The sequence below is a fragment of the Sinocyclocheilus anshuiensis genome, unplaced genomic scaffold, assembly GCF_001515605.1.
Source record: "Sinocyclocheilus anshuiensis isolate Anshui unplaced genomic scaffold, SAMN03320099.WGS_v1.1 scaffold517, whole genome shotgun sequence".
Lineage (NCBI taxonomy): Eukaryota > Metazoa > Chordata > Actinopteri > Cypriniformes > Cyprinidae > Sinocyclocheilus > Sinocyclocheilus anshuiensis.
Window position 1 is genome coordinate 842,669 of NW_015536535.1, and position 13,946 is coordinate 856,614.

Sequence of the window (13,946 nt, forward strand, 5' to 3'; positions counted from 1 at the left end):
TATAGAGAAATTGTGCACAGAAAGCTAGGGGGTTATTTTATATTCTTTCTAGAGGACAGCAGGGAGTCAAAAGATCTTTTGGATAAAGTTCGAGGCAAGTGGTTCTCAAACTATGATTTTTCTTATTGTATTTCAATTCTGTATTTACTGTAATTTTGTACTTACTGTATTTTCTTTATGGTACATTACTTTGTAATGTCTGTTGTTGTTTAATAAATAAACCTGAATTTGAACCTGATTATAAGGTTTCACAGTAGCATGATTTGTCTTACAGAAAAAAGTTATATTAACCAAAATATGGCATTATGTTGGTCCTACTACTTGCAAAATATTAATTTTCTTAATTTTGGAAAAATTAGAGCCAAAAAAAAAAAAAAATCAAGGCATAGGCAGAGGAAAGACTTAATACTATCTAGTAAGAGAGAATGAAAAAAAGAGCTTGAGGCCCACAGCCTTTGCGTGCTTGGGAATGTGTTTCTGCAGCCCACAAGTGCAGCTGTGCACACCCTACTTAATGGACTCAAAAAATACAGAGGCAAAGTCAGCATATAACCTTGCTGTTGCACCAGTAACTTGGACAACCATCATCTTCTCCTGCTTCCTACATGATGCCACTGACCAAACTTCTGTGAAGTTTCTTTTATTGAATGCTAAGGAAAATTCCACACAACCTTGTGGAAATGCAGCTTCATCTCTTTCTTTCTTTTATAAATAAATACATACATAATGAAAATGTCTGCTTCAAAATTTGGCCAGTTGCTTATTATAGTCAATTGAAAAGAGAAAGGTTTCATTTGTTGAATTAGGTCTACTGAATTATAATCAGACATTTTAATTAATCGTTGTTTTAAAAATTACAATTAACGCACGCGCGCGCGCGCACACACACACACACACACACACACACACACACACACACAATAATAAAGAGGTTTTCAGTAATGCGTATGAATGAAGTTCACTAAGGTTGATCAATGTTTTTCATTTCACTAGTGTTTGTAAGAGGTTTTCAGTAATGCATATGAAAGAATTTCACTAAGGTTTATCAATGTTTTTCGTTTCACTAGCGTTTGTAAGAGGCTTTTCAATAATTATATACGATACAGGCCTATACGACCCCTCAAACACACACACACACACACACACACAGTCTGGTTAGCTATCCTTGTAGAGACTCTCCATAGGCGTCATGGTTTTTATACTGTACAAACCGTATTTTCTGTCGCCCTACACCTAAACCTACCCATCACAAGAAAATTTCAGCATTTTTACTTCCTCAAAAAAAAAAAAAAACTAATTCTGTATGATTTATAAGCTTTTATACAAGGTGTAGGTCCCCACCTTGACCCCATGAGTCTGTGTGTACAGTATTCAGGTTTAAGTCCCCACCAGGATATATAAACCTGTACGTACACACACACACACACACACACACAATTAAAGTATAATACTTACACCAGATATGGATCGTGTGAATTATCCGTCTATAGCAGGGGTGGCGAACGTCGGTCCTGGAGAGCCGCAGCCCTGTAGAATTTCGCTTCAACCCTAATCAAACACACCTGAACAAGCTAATCAAGGTCTAAAGGCTTACTACAAAGCTACAGGCAGGTGAGTTTTAATTAGGGTTGGAGCTGAACTCTGCAGGGCTGCGGCTCTCCAGGACCGGAGTTCGCCACCCCTGGTCTATAGGAATCAGGTGCGCACGTTCTATCAGTTTTCATTATGGTGACAGCGACGTCTGGCGTCGTTCTGGGGAATTTAAAGACTCTGTTTGTATTTAGTAGAAAGCTGAATATTATATTACACACAACATAATAAAACAAAAACACAATAGTACAGTTTTGGTAGAGTGAAAGACAGAACTCCAACCAAATTATGACTAGACATCTTTCCTTTTAATGCGATATTGTATTAAACAGTATTTACTTGAAAAACAAATAGATCACTAGTAGCCTACGAGAGAGAGAGAGAGAGAGAGAGAGAGAGAGAGGTGACTGATCAGATAGCAGTCTGTGTGGATGCTTACAAAGAAAAATAGGAAATTATGAGACCGTCAAAAGAATACCGTTTGTTTGATGACCAGAAAGAGTCAGAGATATTTTAAATAATACAAACCTAAATTACATTATGGCCTAATATTTTAAGCTATTAAGTAAGTAATTGAGTATACCGCACACTGATAATATCAGAATGTGGACAATTACAAAAATTGAAACGTGTTTACCAAAGAAACAAACTCGTCAAACTCCGCCTAGTTTGCCTTTGCTATGAGATTGGACAAATTGTTTTACTCCTGCCCCTTCATCCACCACTCCCCGTTCAGGCAGCCAAACTACGAATCCAGTGTATGCTTCACTCAATGAACATTAATTTAGTGATGCTGACGTTGCTTTGTACGTTTGACAAGTCACGTAGCCTAATTAATATTCATGAACCACAAGCGTCGCTCATTCGTCTACTGTCGAACGGTCCACATTCTTACTGGGCAAAGGACAAGCTACTTAATTAATATGCATGAGGCTCACGCAACGCATGTGACGTGCTATGAGCTGTCTCAAGTTGAAAACACTGTCCATGTTATTGCTCCCTCTCTGCAACGTGCGTGCTGCACTGCTAATGAAAAAATATATTTTTGTAGACCCTTTTGACTTGAATAATTAAATAAGATATTTTTGACTTCTTATTTTCCTCACTCAAGGACTGTTTACATTACCAGCAATCCTACTGCTAGATTTTAAGTGACAATCGAGCCTTCAATTTAAGGTGAGGCTAAGCTCAATGCATTTACGACTAAAGCGCAAATTAAAACGGTCACATCACTTCTTAAGATTAAATACTATGGATTTTTGTTGCTTATGTAAACCACGTGATTTTGCACGTTTGATATTGATGTGGTTCCAACTTGTTTCCGTGATCTGCAGGTTTAGGAGGACGGTAAACAGGCGTATAATGGCGACTGAGATTGAAGCATGGATCACTGGCCCTAAAAACGATGGTACGAACATTAAACCTCTGGTTGTCCTAAAAACTGCTCATTAATGCATTCAGCTTGCTTTTAGCTTATTAATGCATATTGTAGTTGGTATTTTACCATGTCGTCTTTGCAGATGACATAGGCTTTAGTTGCAGTCATGTTCCACCATGTGCTCTGGCAGAAGGCTTGTATATCGCATATGTGGTATAAACTCTTAGAAAAATAAACGGTGCCTTACTGCATTAACACCAGGATTTCAGTGGATGTTATTTTGAGAGCATAAAGACAAGCTAACTTTTTATTGCAAAACTTTTTTCGGAAGTTATTTTAATTTCTCTTTTAGAATTTTACAAATAAAGCGGCCAAACATTTTTTTTCGTAGATTTAACACAAATGTACTGTCGTTCATAATGTAAACTCTACATTTTAATTCCAAAAGATCGTTAAACGCAAGGAGCTAGCATGAAAACTTGTCATATTTATTGCTGCCAGATTGGCTTAAGAACAAACCAATATTGAATGGCAAGTTGTGACATTTCTTTTCTAAAAATCTATTTATGTTTGATCTTGTAAACAATAAAATCATTAAATGTCTTTGTTAAAAATTTGCTACAATATTTAACACTACGCCCCCTTGCTGAGATACCCGGATGTTTTAACTTCCACGTGAGTTTGAATAAGTGTTTTGTAGATTTCATTTCAGAAATACATAAGTGCAGAGGTCCAGATCAGTGTTATAGATAATGAAAAAAGTGTAAGAATATAAAATACAGAAAATCAGAAACACAATTTCCCGTAAGCAACGGACATAAAGATATTACATGACTATTAAAATAATAAAGGTATTTGAATTCAGATGTATTTGCTTATTTTGGCTGCGCTGCATAAGGAACTCAAACAAAAATCCATGATAAAGTACTATTATTGAAAGTACCTGCCACAGTCTTCCGGTATGACTTACAATTTTAACAACAAAAAAAAACAACCTACAGATTTGAGTGTTTTATGACTTGGTGTATTTAAACTTTTGCCTTGTCACTGTTTTGCGTTTACATTCTGTTTTGTATTTAAATAAACACCGTAAATTTACACACATACTACAAGAGTTCATTTTAATGATTGTTTGCATTCAGTCCTTCTCTTTAATGGATTGGATCCAGTTTGATTAGTTTGATGAATAGCAGGCGTACATTACAATGCAGACACAATGAACAAACAATAGTAAATAAATAAAATGACACTTTTCATTGGGGTTGATTTATTTACACTTCCAAAAAATTGTTAATGTAAATTAAGCAAATTTGTTATTTGCATACATTTTGAGATATGTTTTGTCTCTATGATTCTGTGATTATTTAGCTGTTTTTCCCCCTGCATTTTTGCAGCAAACAGTAAAAGTAATTTTGTCAGTTGCAATCAGATAGTAGTCACATAAATATGAAACAATACCTCTCATAAAACGTGTGTATATTTGTTGCATAGTGCAAGCTAGCAATATATCATGTCACCACGTAGAGTACTGGAGGAAAAATGTGTAGTTGTCTAACACACTTAAGACATGTACTTTTCATATACATTTTTCAAATTGTATTTGGCCAGGTTTTAATTTAGCATGCAACAAACAAATTGGATATTATTGACCCCATACTTATGAATACCTGCCTATTTGTGGATCCCTGTTTTTTCATGTAGTCATAGTGCATAATGTGTAATGCACAGACTTGCAAGACACATTTGCACTACAGACTGTATGTGTTGTTGTAAGGTGGGTCTAGTGTACACCCCCAGAAGATGTCAGAGGTGAATATGCCATAGTTGACAAAAACAGATAAGACTTTTACTTTTATCACAGCAAATTCTCCTTATTGACAGTTAAACCGCTGGTTAAACACACCCACCACACCTCCTGTTTTCCAACTTACTTAGTACTTAGTACTTAAAACAAAAAGAAACCAACATAGGGTTGTTATTGAGACACACTTTTTTTTGATGTAGTACAGAGAGTTCTGATCAATATCTAAAAACTTTTAGTGGATATTTCTGCAACATTTCTGCTTTGGCGTGTATTTTGTGTTGCTGTTCCTGGCACTTATGCAGATTTAAACACTAGTAGCTACAGTGTGGTTTCTCGTCTGACTGTAGCTAGTATTTAGGACGAGAGTATTTATTACCATGTAGTCCACTCCTACTCCTACTTTCTCCTGTGAACGTGTCACCCCCCACCCCACCCATGCGAACTGTACACTGCTATATGTAGAAAGGCTTGGCAAGAACACCAGCAAGGCACCGAAATAAGCAACGTCAGCTTTTCTGCCTTCTGTACTACTGCCTTTAGTTATCCTTCTGTAATCTAGTGAAAGCAGAGTATGCATTGTTGTTTTGAGTCTGCCTCTTTAAAACGGAGTAGAGTGTGATTTAATAAATGTATAGCCTATTGTGGGATGAACTCAGCTTATATTTATAGATTGAGTGAGACCTTGACCTAAAAGTGGACTCATCACTTTTTATGTTATAAGCAGCAGTGCTGTTTTAATGTTATTTATATTCTATTATAGTTTTTATTCATGTATTTTATTATTATTTAAGGGTGATTCTTTTTCAAGGTTTATCTGATGTGAATGTGAAACCTGACCAGGTGTGCTGGAAAGACAAATATTTCTCCATAACGAAATGTTCTAATCCTTTATAATGCAATTTAAAATATCAATATTTGTTTTGTACAAGTTTTGTAAATGTTTAGTTAAAGTGGTATGCGTACTATGTGATGTCTGAAACTTACCTTTTGACGTAAAATTTAAATGGTAAATGGTGAATTTAACATTTTTGGTCTTGAATTTTTCATAAGCCTTATTTGTATATTTATTCTTTTATTCTTATTTATTTGTTCTTTTACCATGCACATTTGTTATGTGAAGCAACTTAATAAATGAGGAAATTCACAAGCAATTTGTCATGAACAGGGTTTCTATGGGTCTTAAAAACATCTTAAATCTGAGTAGAAAATCTGAAATTCATAAAATTATGGCACTGTGTTGCTTTCACTGCAAACAAAACAAAAAAAAAGATTATCTTCTTTAGTGTTTCTGTCTTGTTTCCCAATTCAAATATACAAACAAACATTCTTAAATCAAGATTCATTTACTTGAGATGCAAAATGAAGGTATGAAGTTACAAAATGAAGTGAGTGTGTGCTTAAAACAAGAATAAATATCTGTAAATGGGGTATGAAAAATCAATTTAAAGGGAAAACAAGTTAAGTTGATTTTTCTGAGTGCATTAGCAAATATTTTTCCTTGGTTTAATCATAAAGTAACTTCATTTTGAGAAATGTCCCAAAGACATGTCATTTTGCTTTTCCTATAAATGCATATTGACATTTGCACTGGAAAACAAGACAAAAATACTGAGAAAGATAATCAGATGTTTTAGATAAAATTTTACAGTGTTATAAAAAGGTACAATAAAAGTTCTTTCAATATTCTAGTGGTTGGGAGCAGAGTTTATGTCTTTAATTTGCTTTCATAAAACCTGCAGGACAGGAGGCCTTTCTGTGTGGAGTTTGCATGTTCTCCCTGTGTCTGCGTGGGTTTACGCCGGGTGCTCCGGTTTCCTCCCACAGCCCAAAGACATGCAGATTAGGTTAATTGAACATTCTAAATTGTCCCTGGACGTGTGTAAAAGACGAGCCTTGTGTATGGATCGACTTGTGTATGGATCAACTGGTTCTCGCCATGAATATAGCCACAGATGCTGGATTGGCGTTAAGAGAGAAATAAACAAACATAAAACCTGCAGAAACCCTGGTAAATGTAACAGTATTTACATTACACAATCGCAAGTTCAAAATGTAAGCTACATGAGAATACAAACTAAAGTACTGTGAAATACAGAGAAGAAAGCAGATGTCTATGGTGTTTAGCTGGTAACGTATGTTTGGCCATTTATCTAAATAGTTATCCGTTCGGTCTGTCTTGTACAGGTGTGTTCTCACTTGAGCAAGGGAAGGGTGAGGAGGATGGGCCTTATGGCAGTGAAGATCTGAATGAGTTGGAGGTGAATGGGAACTGGACTCCTCAGGAGAAGGCGCTGCATGAGGCCAGACTGAAAGCTAAGGCTAAGCGGCGCCTGCGCAAGTCATCATCCCGGGATTCCAACCGGGAATCATTCTCTGATTCGGTTTCAGGAGAGCTTTCTACCGATCCACACAGCCCCAAGGGCAAAAACGCTGTAAATGACAGAAAGTCACGGACTGGAAAAGGTCGGGGACTGCCCAAAAAAGGTGAGATTGTGAAATATGAATTGTTTTTCAAGTGCCCAATTTTAATAGTAACTCGAGTTATTTGTTGTGATATGAATCTTAAAGGGGTCATATGACGTTGCTAAAAAGAACATTATGTTGTGTATTTGGTTTAATGCAATGTGTTTATGCGGTTTAAGGTTCAAAAAACACATTATTTTCCACATAATGTACGTTATTGTTGCTCCTCTATGCCCCGCCTTTCTGAAACGCATCGATTTTTACAAAGCTCATCATTCTAAAAAGCGAGGTGTGTTGTGATTGGCTGAATGCCTCAAGTGTGTGATGTAAATGTTACGCCCCGGCCATACTGTGATGCCGTGTCCCGGAGCGACGAGACAAAACCAATAAAACCCATTACAAACGAGGCATTTGTTGCATCCAGTGGGGACATAATTACTGATTATAATGACTTATACTGTCTTTTTATGCATTGCGTTGCATCGCGCCACGTAAACATAAAACCATGTCTGCATTTGTGATCGGAGAAATGACAAACAACAAGCGCTACTCTACACTGCTCAGAACTCACGTTTGAATCGTCAGTGGCAAATTCTTTAAATATGAAAAACGTACTTACAGGCTGTGAGTCAGAAGCGCCAGACTGTCCTTGCAAAGTGTTTTATAGAAACAGCCTTTGTGTGTAGACAGCATTGTAGGCTACTCTGCAGGATCAGGAAACAGTCCTCCATAAAATGTGCTGCACGCATCTGAATATTTGGGTTGAACTGTTCTGGAACAGTGACAGCCTTTGTGTGTAGACAGCATTGCAGGCTACTTTCCCAGGTTCGGGAAACAGTCCTCCATAAAATGCGCTGCACACATCTGAATATTTGTTTTGAACTGTTCTGGAACAGTGTTGTAAATACAACTTAACCATTGATTTGTAGTTGTGTCCTCTTTTGGAAGGCCAAACAAAGTAGTTTCACTTTCACAACGAAACACACAGTGTTGCACACGGCGGGCTTGAGTGAGGAACGGCGTGGCCAGCGGGCTTGCGGCAACCACATGTGACGACCCCGATCCGGGGAAGCCAACCCGGCGATCCACAGTGCGAAGTTGATGTATTTCCTCAGCGACCAGCACGGATCAGCTCTAGGCATGAAGAAGCGGATATCGTCCTCTTTTGGAAGACCAAACAAAGTAGTTTCGCTTTCACAACGAAAAACACAGCGGCCTAGCGTGAGCGAAAGCCCCGGCTTAGCGTGAGCTGAAGCCGGGCAAGAGTGAGCTGAGGCGGCGGGGTCGAGATTATTAAGAATACCTCTTTGGGTTTGAGACTTTAGTCTTTGCAACTTTAGGGATCTTATCTATTCACGAACAGCTTGTAACACTCCAAAGAGAAAGGAAAACTTGAAATCGCATCATATGACCCCTTTCAAATTACGGTATTTATCATCAAGATGTAGTTATTTTAGCTGCAAAATCGTCCCAAAAATGTTTATTACATAATTCTTGTTTTTTTCTTTGTTGTAATTCTTGGTTTTTATTTTGATTTACAAATGAAAGTTACCTTTTCTAATTCGATTGTATTTTTTATTTTAATGGATGCAAACCAAAAAATAAGTTAAGCGATATAACAGGCACCACTTATACTGTGGTGTCTATTGGATAAATGTTTATTGTTCAAACACTTTTCGCGCTTGGCTTTCTTCTAGTGTTTTACACTGATTGCTCTTATGTATAGGTGGAGCGGGTGGTAAAGGTGTGTGGGGAGCAGCGGGTATGGTATATGAGGTGGAGGAACCTGATGCTAAGGACCCCAACTATGATGAATCTTCACAGGTAAGTGTATACCTACATTTCAGTTTTACAGGTTACATGAAGAATACTAGTATACCTCACTTTATGGTAGATATAATATGTATGGGTTATAAATGAAAAGTGTCACAATATTTGCAATAGTTCTCTGATGTCTGTGGACATCATGTATTGTTTAAATCAACAATGCCAGTTAACACATTTAGGACTGGAGGTAATAGTTCAGAGGGATAGTTCATTTAAAAATGAAAGTTGTCAGCATTTACTCACCCTCATGTCATTCTTCATGATTTTCAAGCCTGATTCAGACTCTGGGAATGTTTATAAATGAGAGGATTGTAACATTGCACATCTTTTTTATGCTCAAACTGCAACATAACACAATAAGTGAGAAAGCATTATAGGACCCCTTAAGTGAGATTCAAGTCCAAAGGGCAAGAAGTTTGACTAAAATGCAGTAAAAATTATTTGAGGCTCCTGTTTTTTTTTTTATAGAGTTTAATTAGTCCCAGGTGTGGTTAGTGCAACTGTCATGATTATGGTTTGATAAAATACCTATAATATAACTAAATTACATTTATTAAAAAAACATTACAACAGACAGTATCGCCCAGTTTAGCACTTTTAAATAAGACAATTTATGTTCATTAATAAAATGTAAAAATATATATATATATAAATGCACATGGATGTGTATATAGAGCTCATGTTCAATAAGTCCCAAATCAAATATAGCGACATGTCAGTAGCATTAAACATCACTGATTCTTGCATCATGCCATTGACACAACCACTAATGAGGTGTGATGTTTGGAATGGCATGAGTGTAAGTAAATAAGGTAGAGTGAATTATTTCTTAAAGAGATGTCCATTAGAAAACCCATTGGCCTTTTTGAAATAGTCAGTGTTTCTCCTCTTCAGCTGAGTGGGATGTGAGCTAAAAGTAGTTCTGGCAAGCATGCTGTTTGAATATTGCAGTGAATCAGTGATGTTAGTCGGTGCACAAATTAAAAAGCAAATGCCTGTAGCATTGTCTTGTTTCCTTGAAAGCTCTGTGAGGCCAGATGCATGATGAAATCAAGGTGTTATTTTTATTATTTAGTATATACTTGTTGTTTCCTCGTTTTTTTTTCCCTTATGTACAGTAAAGGTGTTTTTTCTAGTGTGAGACTCATATTTGTATATCAGGGAGACACGGTATATGCCACAGTAGTACCAGAGCTGGACGAGAGAGAACTCGAGAAGACCATCAACCCCATTGTGCAGGAATACTTTGAGCATGGAGACACCAAAGAAGTGGAGGTGAGCTGTAGTTTATCACAAAGCCCAGATACCAATTAACAGAACCTTTGTTTCAGTGTAATGTAGAGGGGAAAATGTTGGATACAATGTGTGCTAAACATTCTATAACCATTAATTGTTTACTGTTAGCATAGTGGTTCTCAAACAGAAAGCTGGAGCCTACTAGGGGGCATTAAAAAAGCATTAAAGTAAGCTTAAACAAGTGATTTCTAAATCAAGTTAATTCCTATTTTCAGTTCACACCATCTATTTTCTTCTTCTTTGAAGATACAGGGTTCACACTATCTTGGACAACTAAGATATATGAGGAAGCCTAATTTAAGGTGTGATTTCTAGAGAGGGAAAACTTATGTAAATTAATAAAATCTTTAAACTCCATGGACAGTGTTTTTGTAACTAAATTTTACGGTTATGCCAAGCTCTAAAATAATTTATCATGTAGAAGTTGTGAATAAAAATAACGAGTCACTGGGGGGAAAAAAAATCATAAAAGTTAATAGATTAAAAGGAGCGGGATTCCTGAAGAACATTCAGATATCTTTAAACGTCTGGAATCCAGAAATTTATAAGGGGGCCCTGAAGTCAAAAAGGTTGTGAACCACTATATTACTGCATCACTCTTACCTCACAATTGGTGTAGTATACAGTATTTTAAATACTCATCAGAATGGAAGCATTGAATTCACATCCCAGCTATTGTCCACAGTTTTCTATTGTTTATGTGAACTATTGATCTAAACTTATCTCCATTTCCTCCTTTGTCTGGTAGATGCTGCTCAAAGAGCTGAACTTGGGCCATCACAAATATGAGTTCTCCTCTCTGGCTGTGTCTCTTTCTCTGGAAGGCAAGGCCAGCCACAGGGAGCTCACATCTCGTCTCCTCTCCGACTTGTCTGGAAAGGTGCTCTCTGAGAAGGACATGTCACGTGCATTTGACAAAATGCTTAAAGAGCTGCCAGACCTCATCCTGGACACACCGGAGGCCCCACAGGTTGAAATGTCATACAGTAAACCCAATTATACTGTAAAATCCACAATGTAAGAAATTCAGTGAAACAGGACAGCACGTAATTAAAGGGGTCATATGATGCGATTTAAATTTTTCCTTTCTCTTTGGAGTGTTACAAGCTCTTGGAAGAAGATCTGTAAAGTTGCAAAAACTAAAGTCTCAAATCCAAAGAGATATTCTTTATAAAAGTTCAGAGTCAGCCACACCTACCTAAAACGGCTCGTTCTAACACACCCCCACATATCTACGTCACTATGTGGGAAGATTTGCATAACGCCGCCCAAATGTTAACGCAAAGAAAGAAGGTGTAACTTTTAGTCTCACTGTAGTTTTGTTGACGCTGCAGCCATGTCATGAAGACGCTGTGTGCTTCGTTGTGAAAGCGAAACTACTTTGTTTGGTCTTCCAAAAGAGGACGATATCCGCTTCGTCATGCCTAGAGCTTCTGTGCTGGTCGCTGAGGGAATACATCAACTTTCACCGTGGACGAAGCGGAATCGGGGTCCGTCACATGTGGTTGCCGCTCATTCGTCGGATCCGCCGGGCGCGCCGTTCTCGACCCCGCCGCCTCAGCCCGGCAGTTCTGACTCGCGTAAGTACGTTTTCATTTAAAGGATTTGCCACTGATGATTCAAGCGTGAGTTTTGGGCAGTAGAGTAGCACTTGTTGTTTGTCATTTCTCTGATCACAAATGCAGACAGAGTTTTATGTTTACGCGGCGCGATGCAATGCAACGCAACGCGTAAAAAGACAGTATAAGTCATTATAATCAGTAATTATGTCCCCACTGGATGCAACAAATGCCTCGTTTGTAATGGGTTTTAATGTTTTTGTCTCGTCGCTCCGGCCGGACAAGGCATCACAGTATGTGAGGGGCATAACATTTCCGTCTCACGCTTGAGGTATTCAGCCAATCACAACGCATTGATAGCTGGCCAATCACAGCACACGTCACTTTTTCAGACCGATGAGCTTTGTAAAAATCGATGCGTTTCAGAAAGGCGGGGCATAGAGTAGAAACATTAATGTACAGTATGTGGAAAATAATGTTGTTTTTTTTTTTACTTTAAACCGCATAAACACATTTCATTACACCAAATACACAAAATAATGTTATTTTTAGCAGCATCATATGACCCCTTTAGAGGAACATGTTGTTCCAAGTATGCATGACTGGGGAACACAATAGACCACAAAAAGTGTTTTTAAAGATTCTCTTTTAAATTGAATGAAAGTGTATATATTATATTTGAATGTGAAATACATTCCCTGTATTACCTGGTTCCTTTCCTTTCTTTAGATGCTTGGTCAATTTATAGCACGAGCCATTGCTGACCACGCTTTACCCATGAGTTTCCTTGACTGTTACAAAGGCAAAGTAGATTGTGACCATGCCAGGTGAGCTTGATGTTACTTTGACAGTCTTATATTGGCTTATTTGCTTGGATATTCACCAGCATTTTTGTGTCCAGATTCTGAATTAGAATTAGTTTAAGTTTGAAGACCAATTTTGTTTAAATAGAGGGAGTCACAATGAGAGTTGCATTCTGGGTCAGAATGGGAATTGCGGTGGGAGTTTACCACCTGCCACCAGCCAGTTGTCAATGCAGTGGCAGGTAATTTGGCCTTATCTGTCAGTAGCTATGATGAACTGTCTCTAATTAGGGGCCAAGCACCGAAGGTGCAGTGGCACCTATTGTATCCATTAGCGTCATTTTTCTTCTTCCGCCGAAAGTCTATGGCAGCCCATAGAACCGCTTGCGGGAAAGTTGTGAAATTTGGCACACTGATAGAGGACAGTCTCAACATTAACCACAGCAAGTTTGGAATCTCTAACTCCAACTCTCTAGCTCCACCGCTTGTCCAAAGTTGCAATTTCTTTATGCTAATAACTTTTGAACCATAAGGCACAAAATTAAAATTCTTTTTTTCCTCTGAATCCTTGGCTCATGCCGAGTCGAATGAACACCAAAAAAATGCATATTTTTGCTTATAATTTCTGAATGGTTTGGCCAAAAATCACAGAACAGTCTCTTTAGATTCGGTGCATCATGCTGAGTCGAACCATACCAAATTTTTTCGTGTCAGCCATTTTGGGCATCGACCATTTTGAATTTTGTAAAAAAATGCAATATTTTAAGAACGCTTAGACTTTATTACAAAAATCGGTATGCATCTTCGGCACCATGCCCTGATGGCACTCAAAAAGTTTGGGCGCAGCGCCACCTTGTGGTCAAAAGTTATAAAGCAATTTATAAAAATGCTAATAACTTTTGCATACATTATAATATTGTAATGAGACTGATGTTTATAGATTCCTTGCATCATGCTGAGAACATCGATACCAATTTTGCCATAATTGGCTGAACTTCCTGTCCGCCATTTTGATTCATGTTGAAAACCTACTTTTTCGAACTCCTCCTAGACCGTTTGTCCAATTTTCACCAAATTTGACTCGGATCATCTTCAGACTAAGCTGGCAAAAAGTTATGGATTTCGTGTCGATATACGAAACCGTTTTCATTTAGAGCATCAACGAATTTGCTGGTTAAGATGCCAAAATGCATATGAGGCTGTATCTCTGCAAAGCTTTGACGTAT

At 37.7% G+C, this 13,946-nt stretch overlaps 1 protein-coding gene across 2 annotated transcripts in view; it reads left to right on the plus strand.

Annotated features, from left to right (window-relative positions):
• Positions 1 to 2,547: 2,547 nt before the first annotated feature.
• Positions 2,548 to 13,946, plus strand: part of LOC107695387 (programmed cell death protein 4-like) — a 27,703-nt gene continuing 16,304 nt past the window's right edge. The window contains exons 1-7 of one of the 2 annotated variants that reach the window (XM_016495278.1): positions 2,548 to 2,766; positions 2,922 to 2,998; positions 6,957 to 7,256; positions 8,962 to 9,059; positions 10,224 to 10,337; positions 11,107 to 11,328; positions 12,647 to 12,744. In XM_016495278.1, the coding sequence (XP_016350764.1) occupies positions 2,953 to 2,998; positions 6,957 to 7,256; positions 8,962 to 9,059; positions 10,224 to 10,337; positions 11,107 to 11,328; positions 12,647 to 12,744 (878 nt within the window). In that variant the 5' untranslated portion in view covers positions 2,548 to 2,766; positions 2,922 to 2,952. The remainder of the gene's footprint in view (positions 2,767 to 2,921; positions 2,999 to 6,956; positions 7,257 to 8,961; positions 9,060 to 10,223; positions 10,338 to 11,106; positions 11,329 to 12,646; positions 12,745 to 13,946) is intronic. The other variant, XM_016495270.1, reaches the window with a different exon arrangement.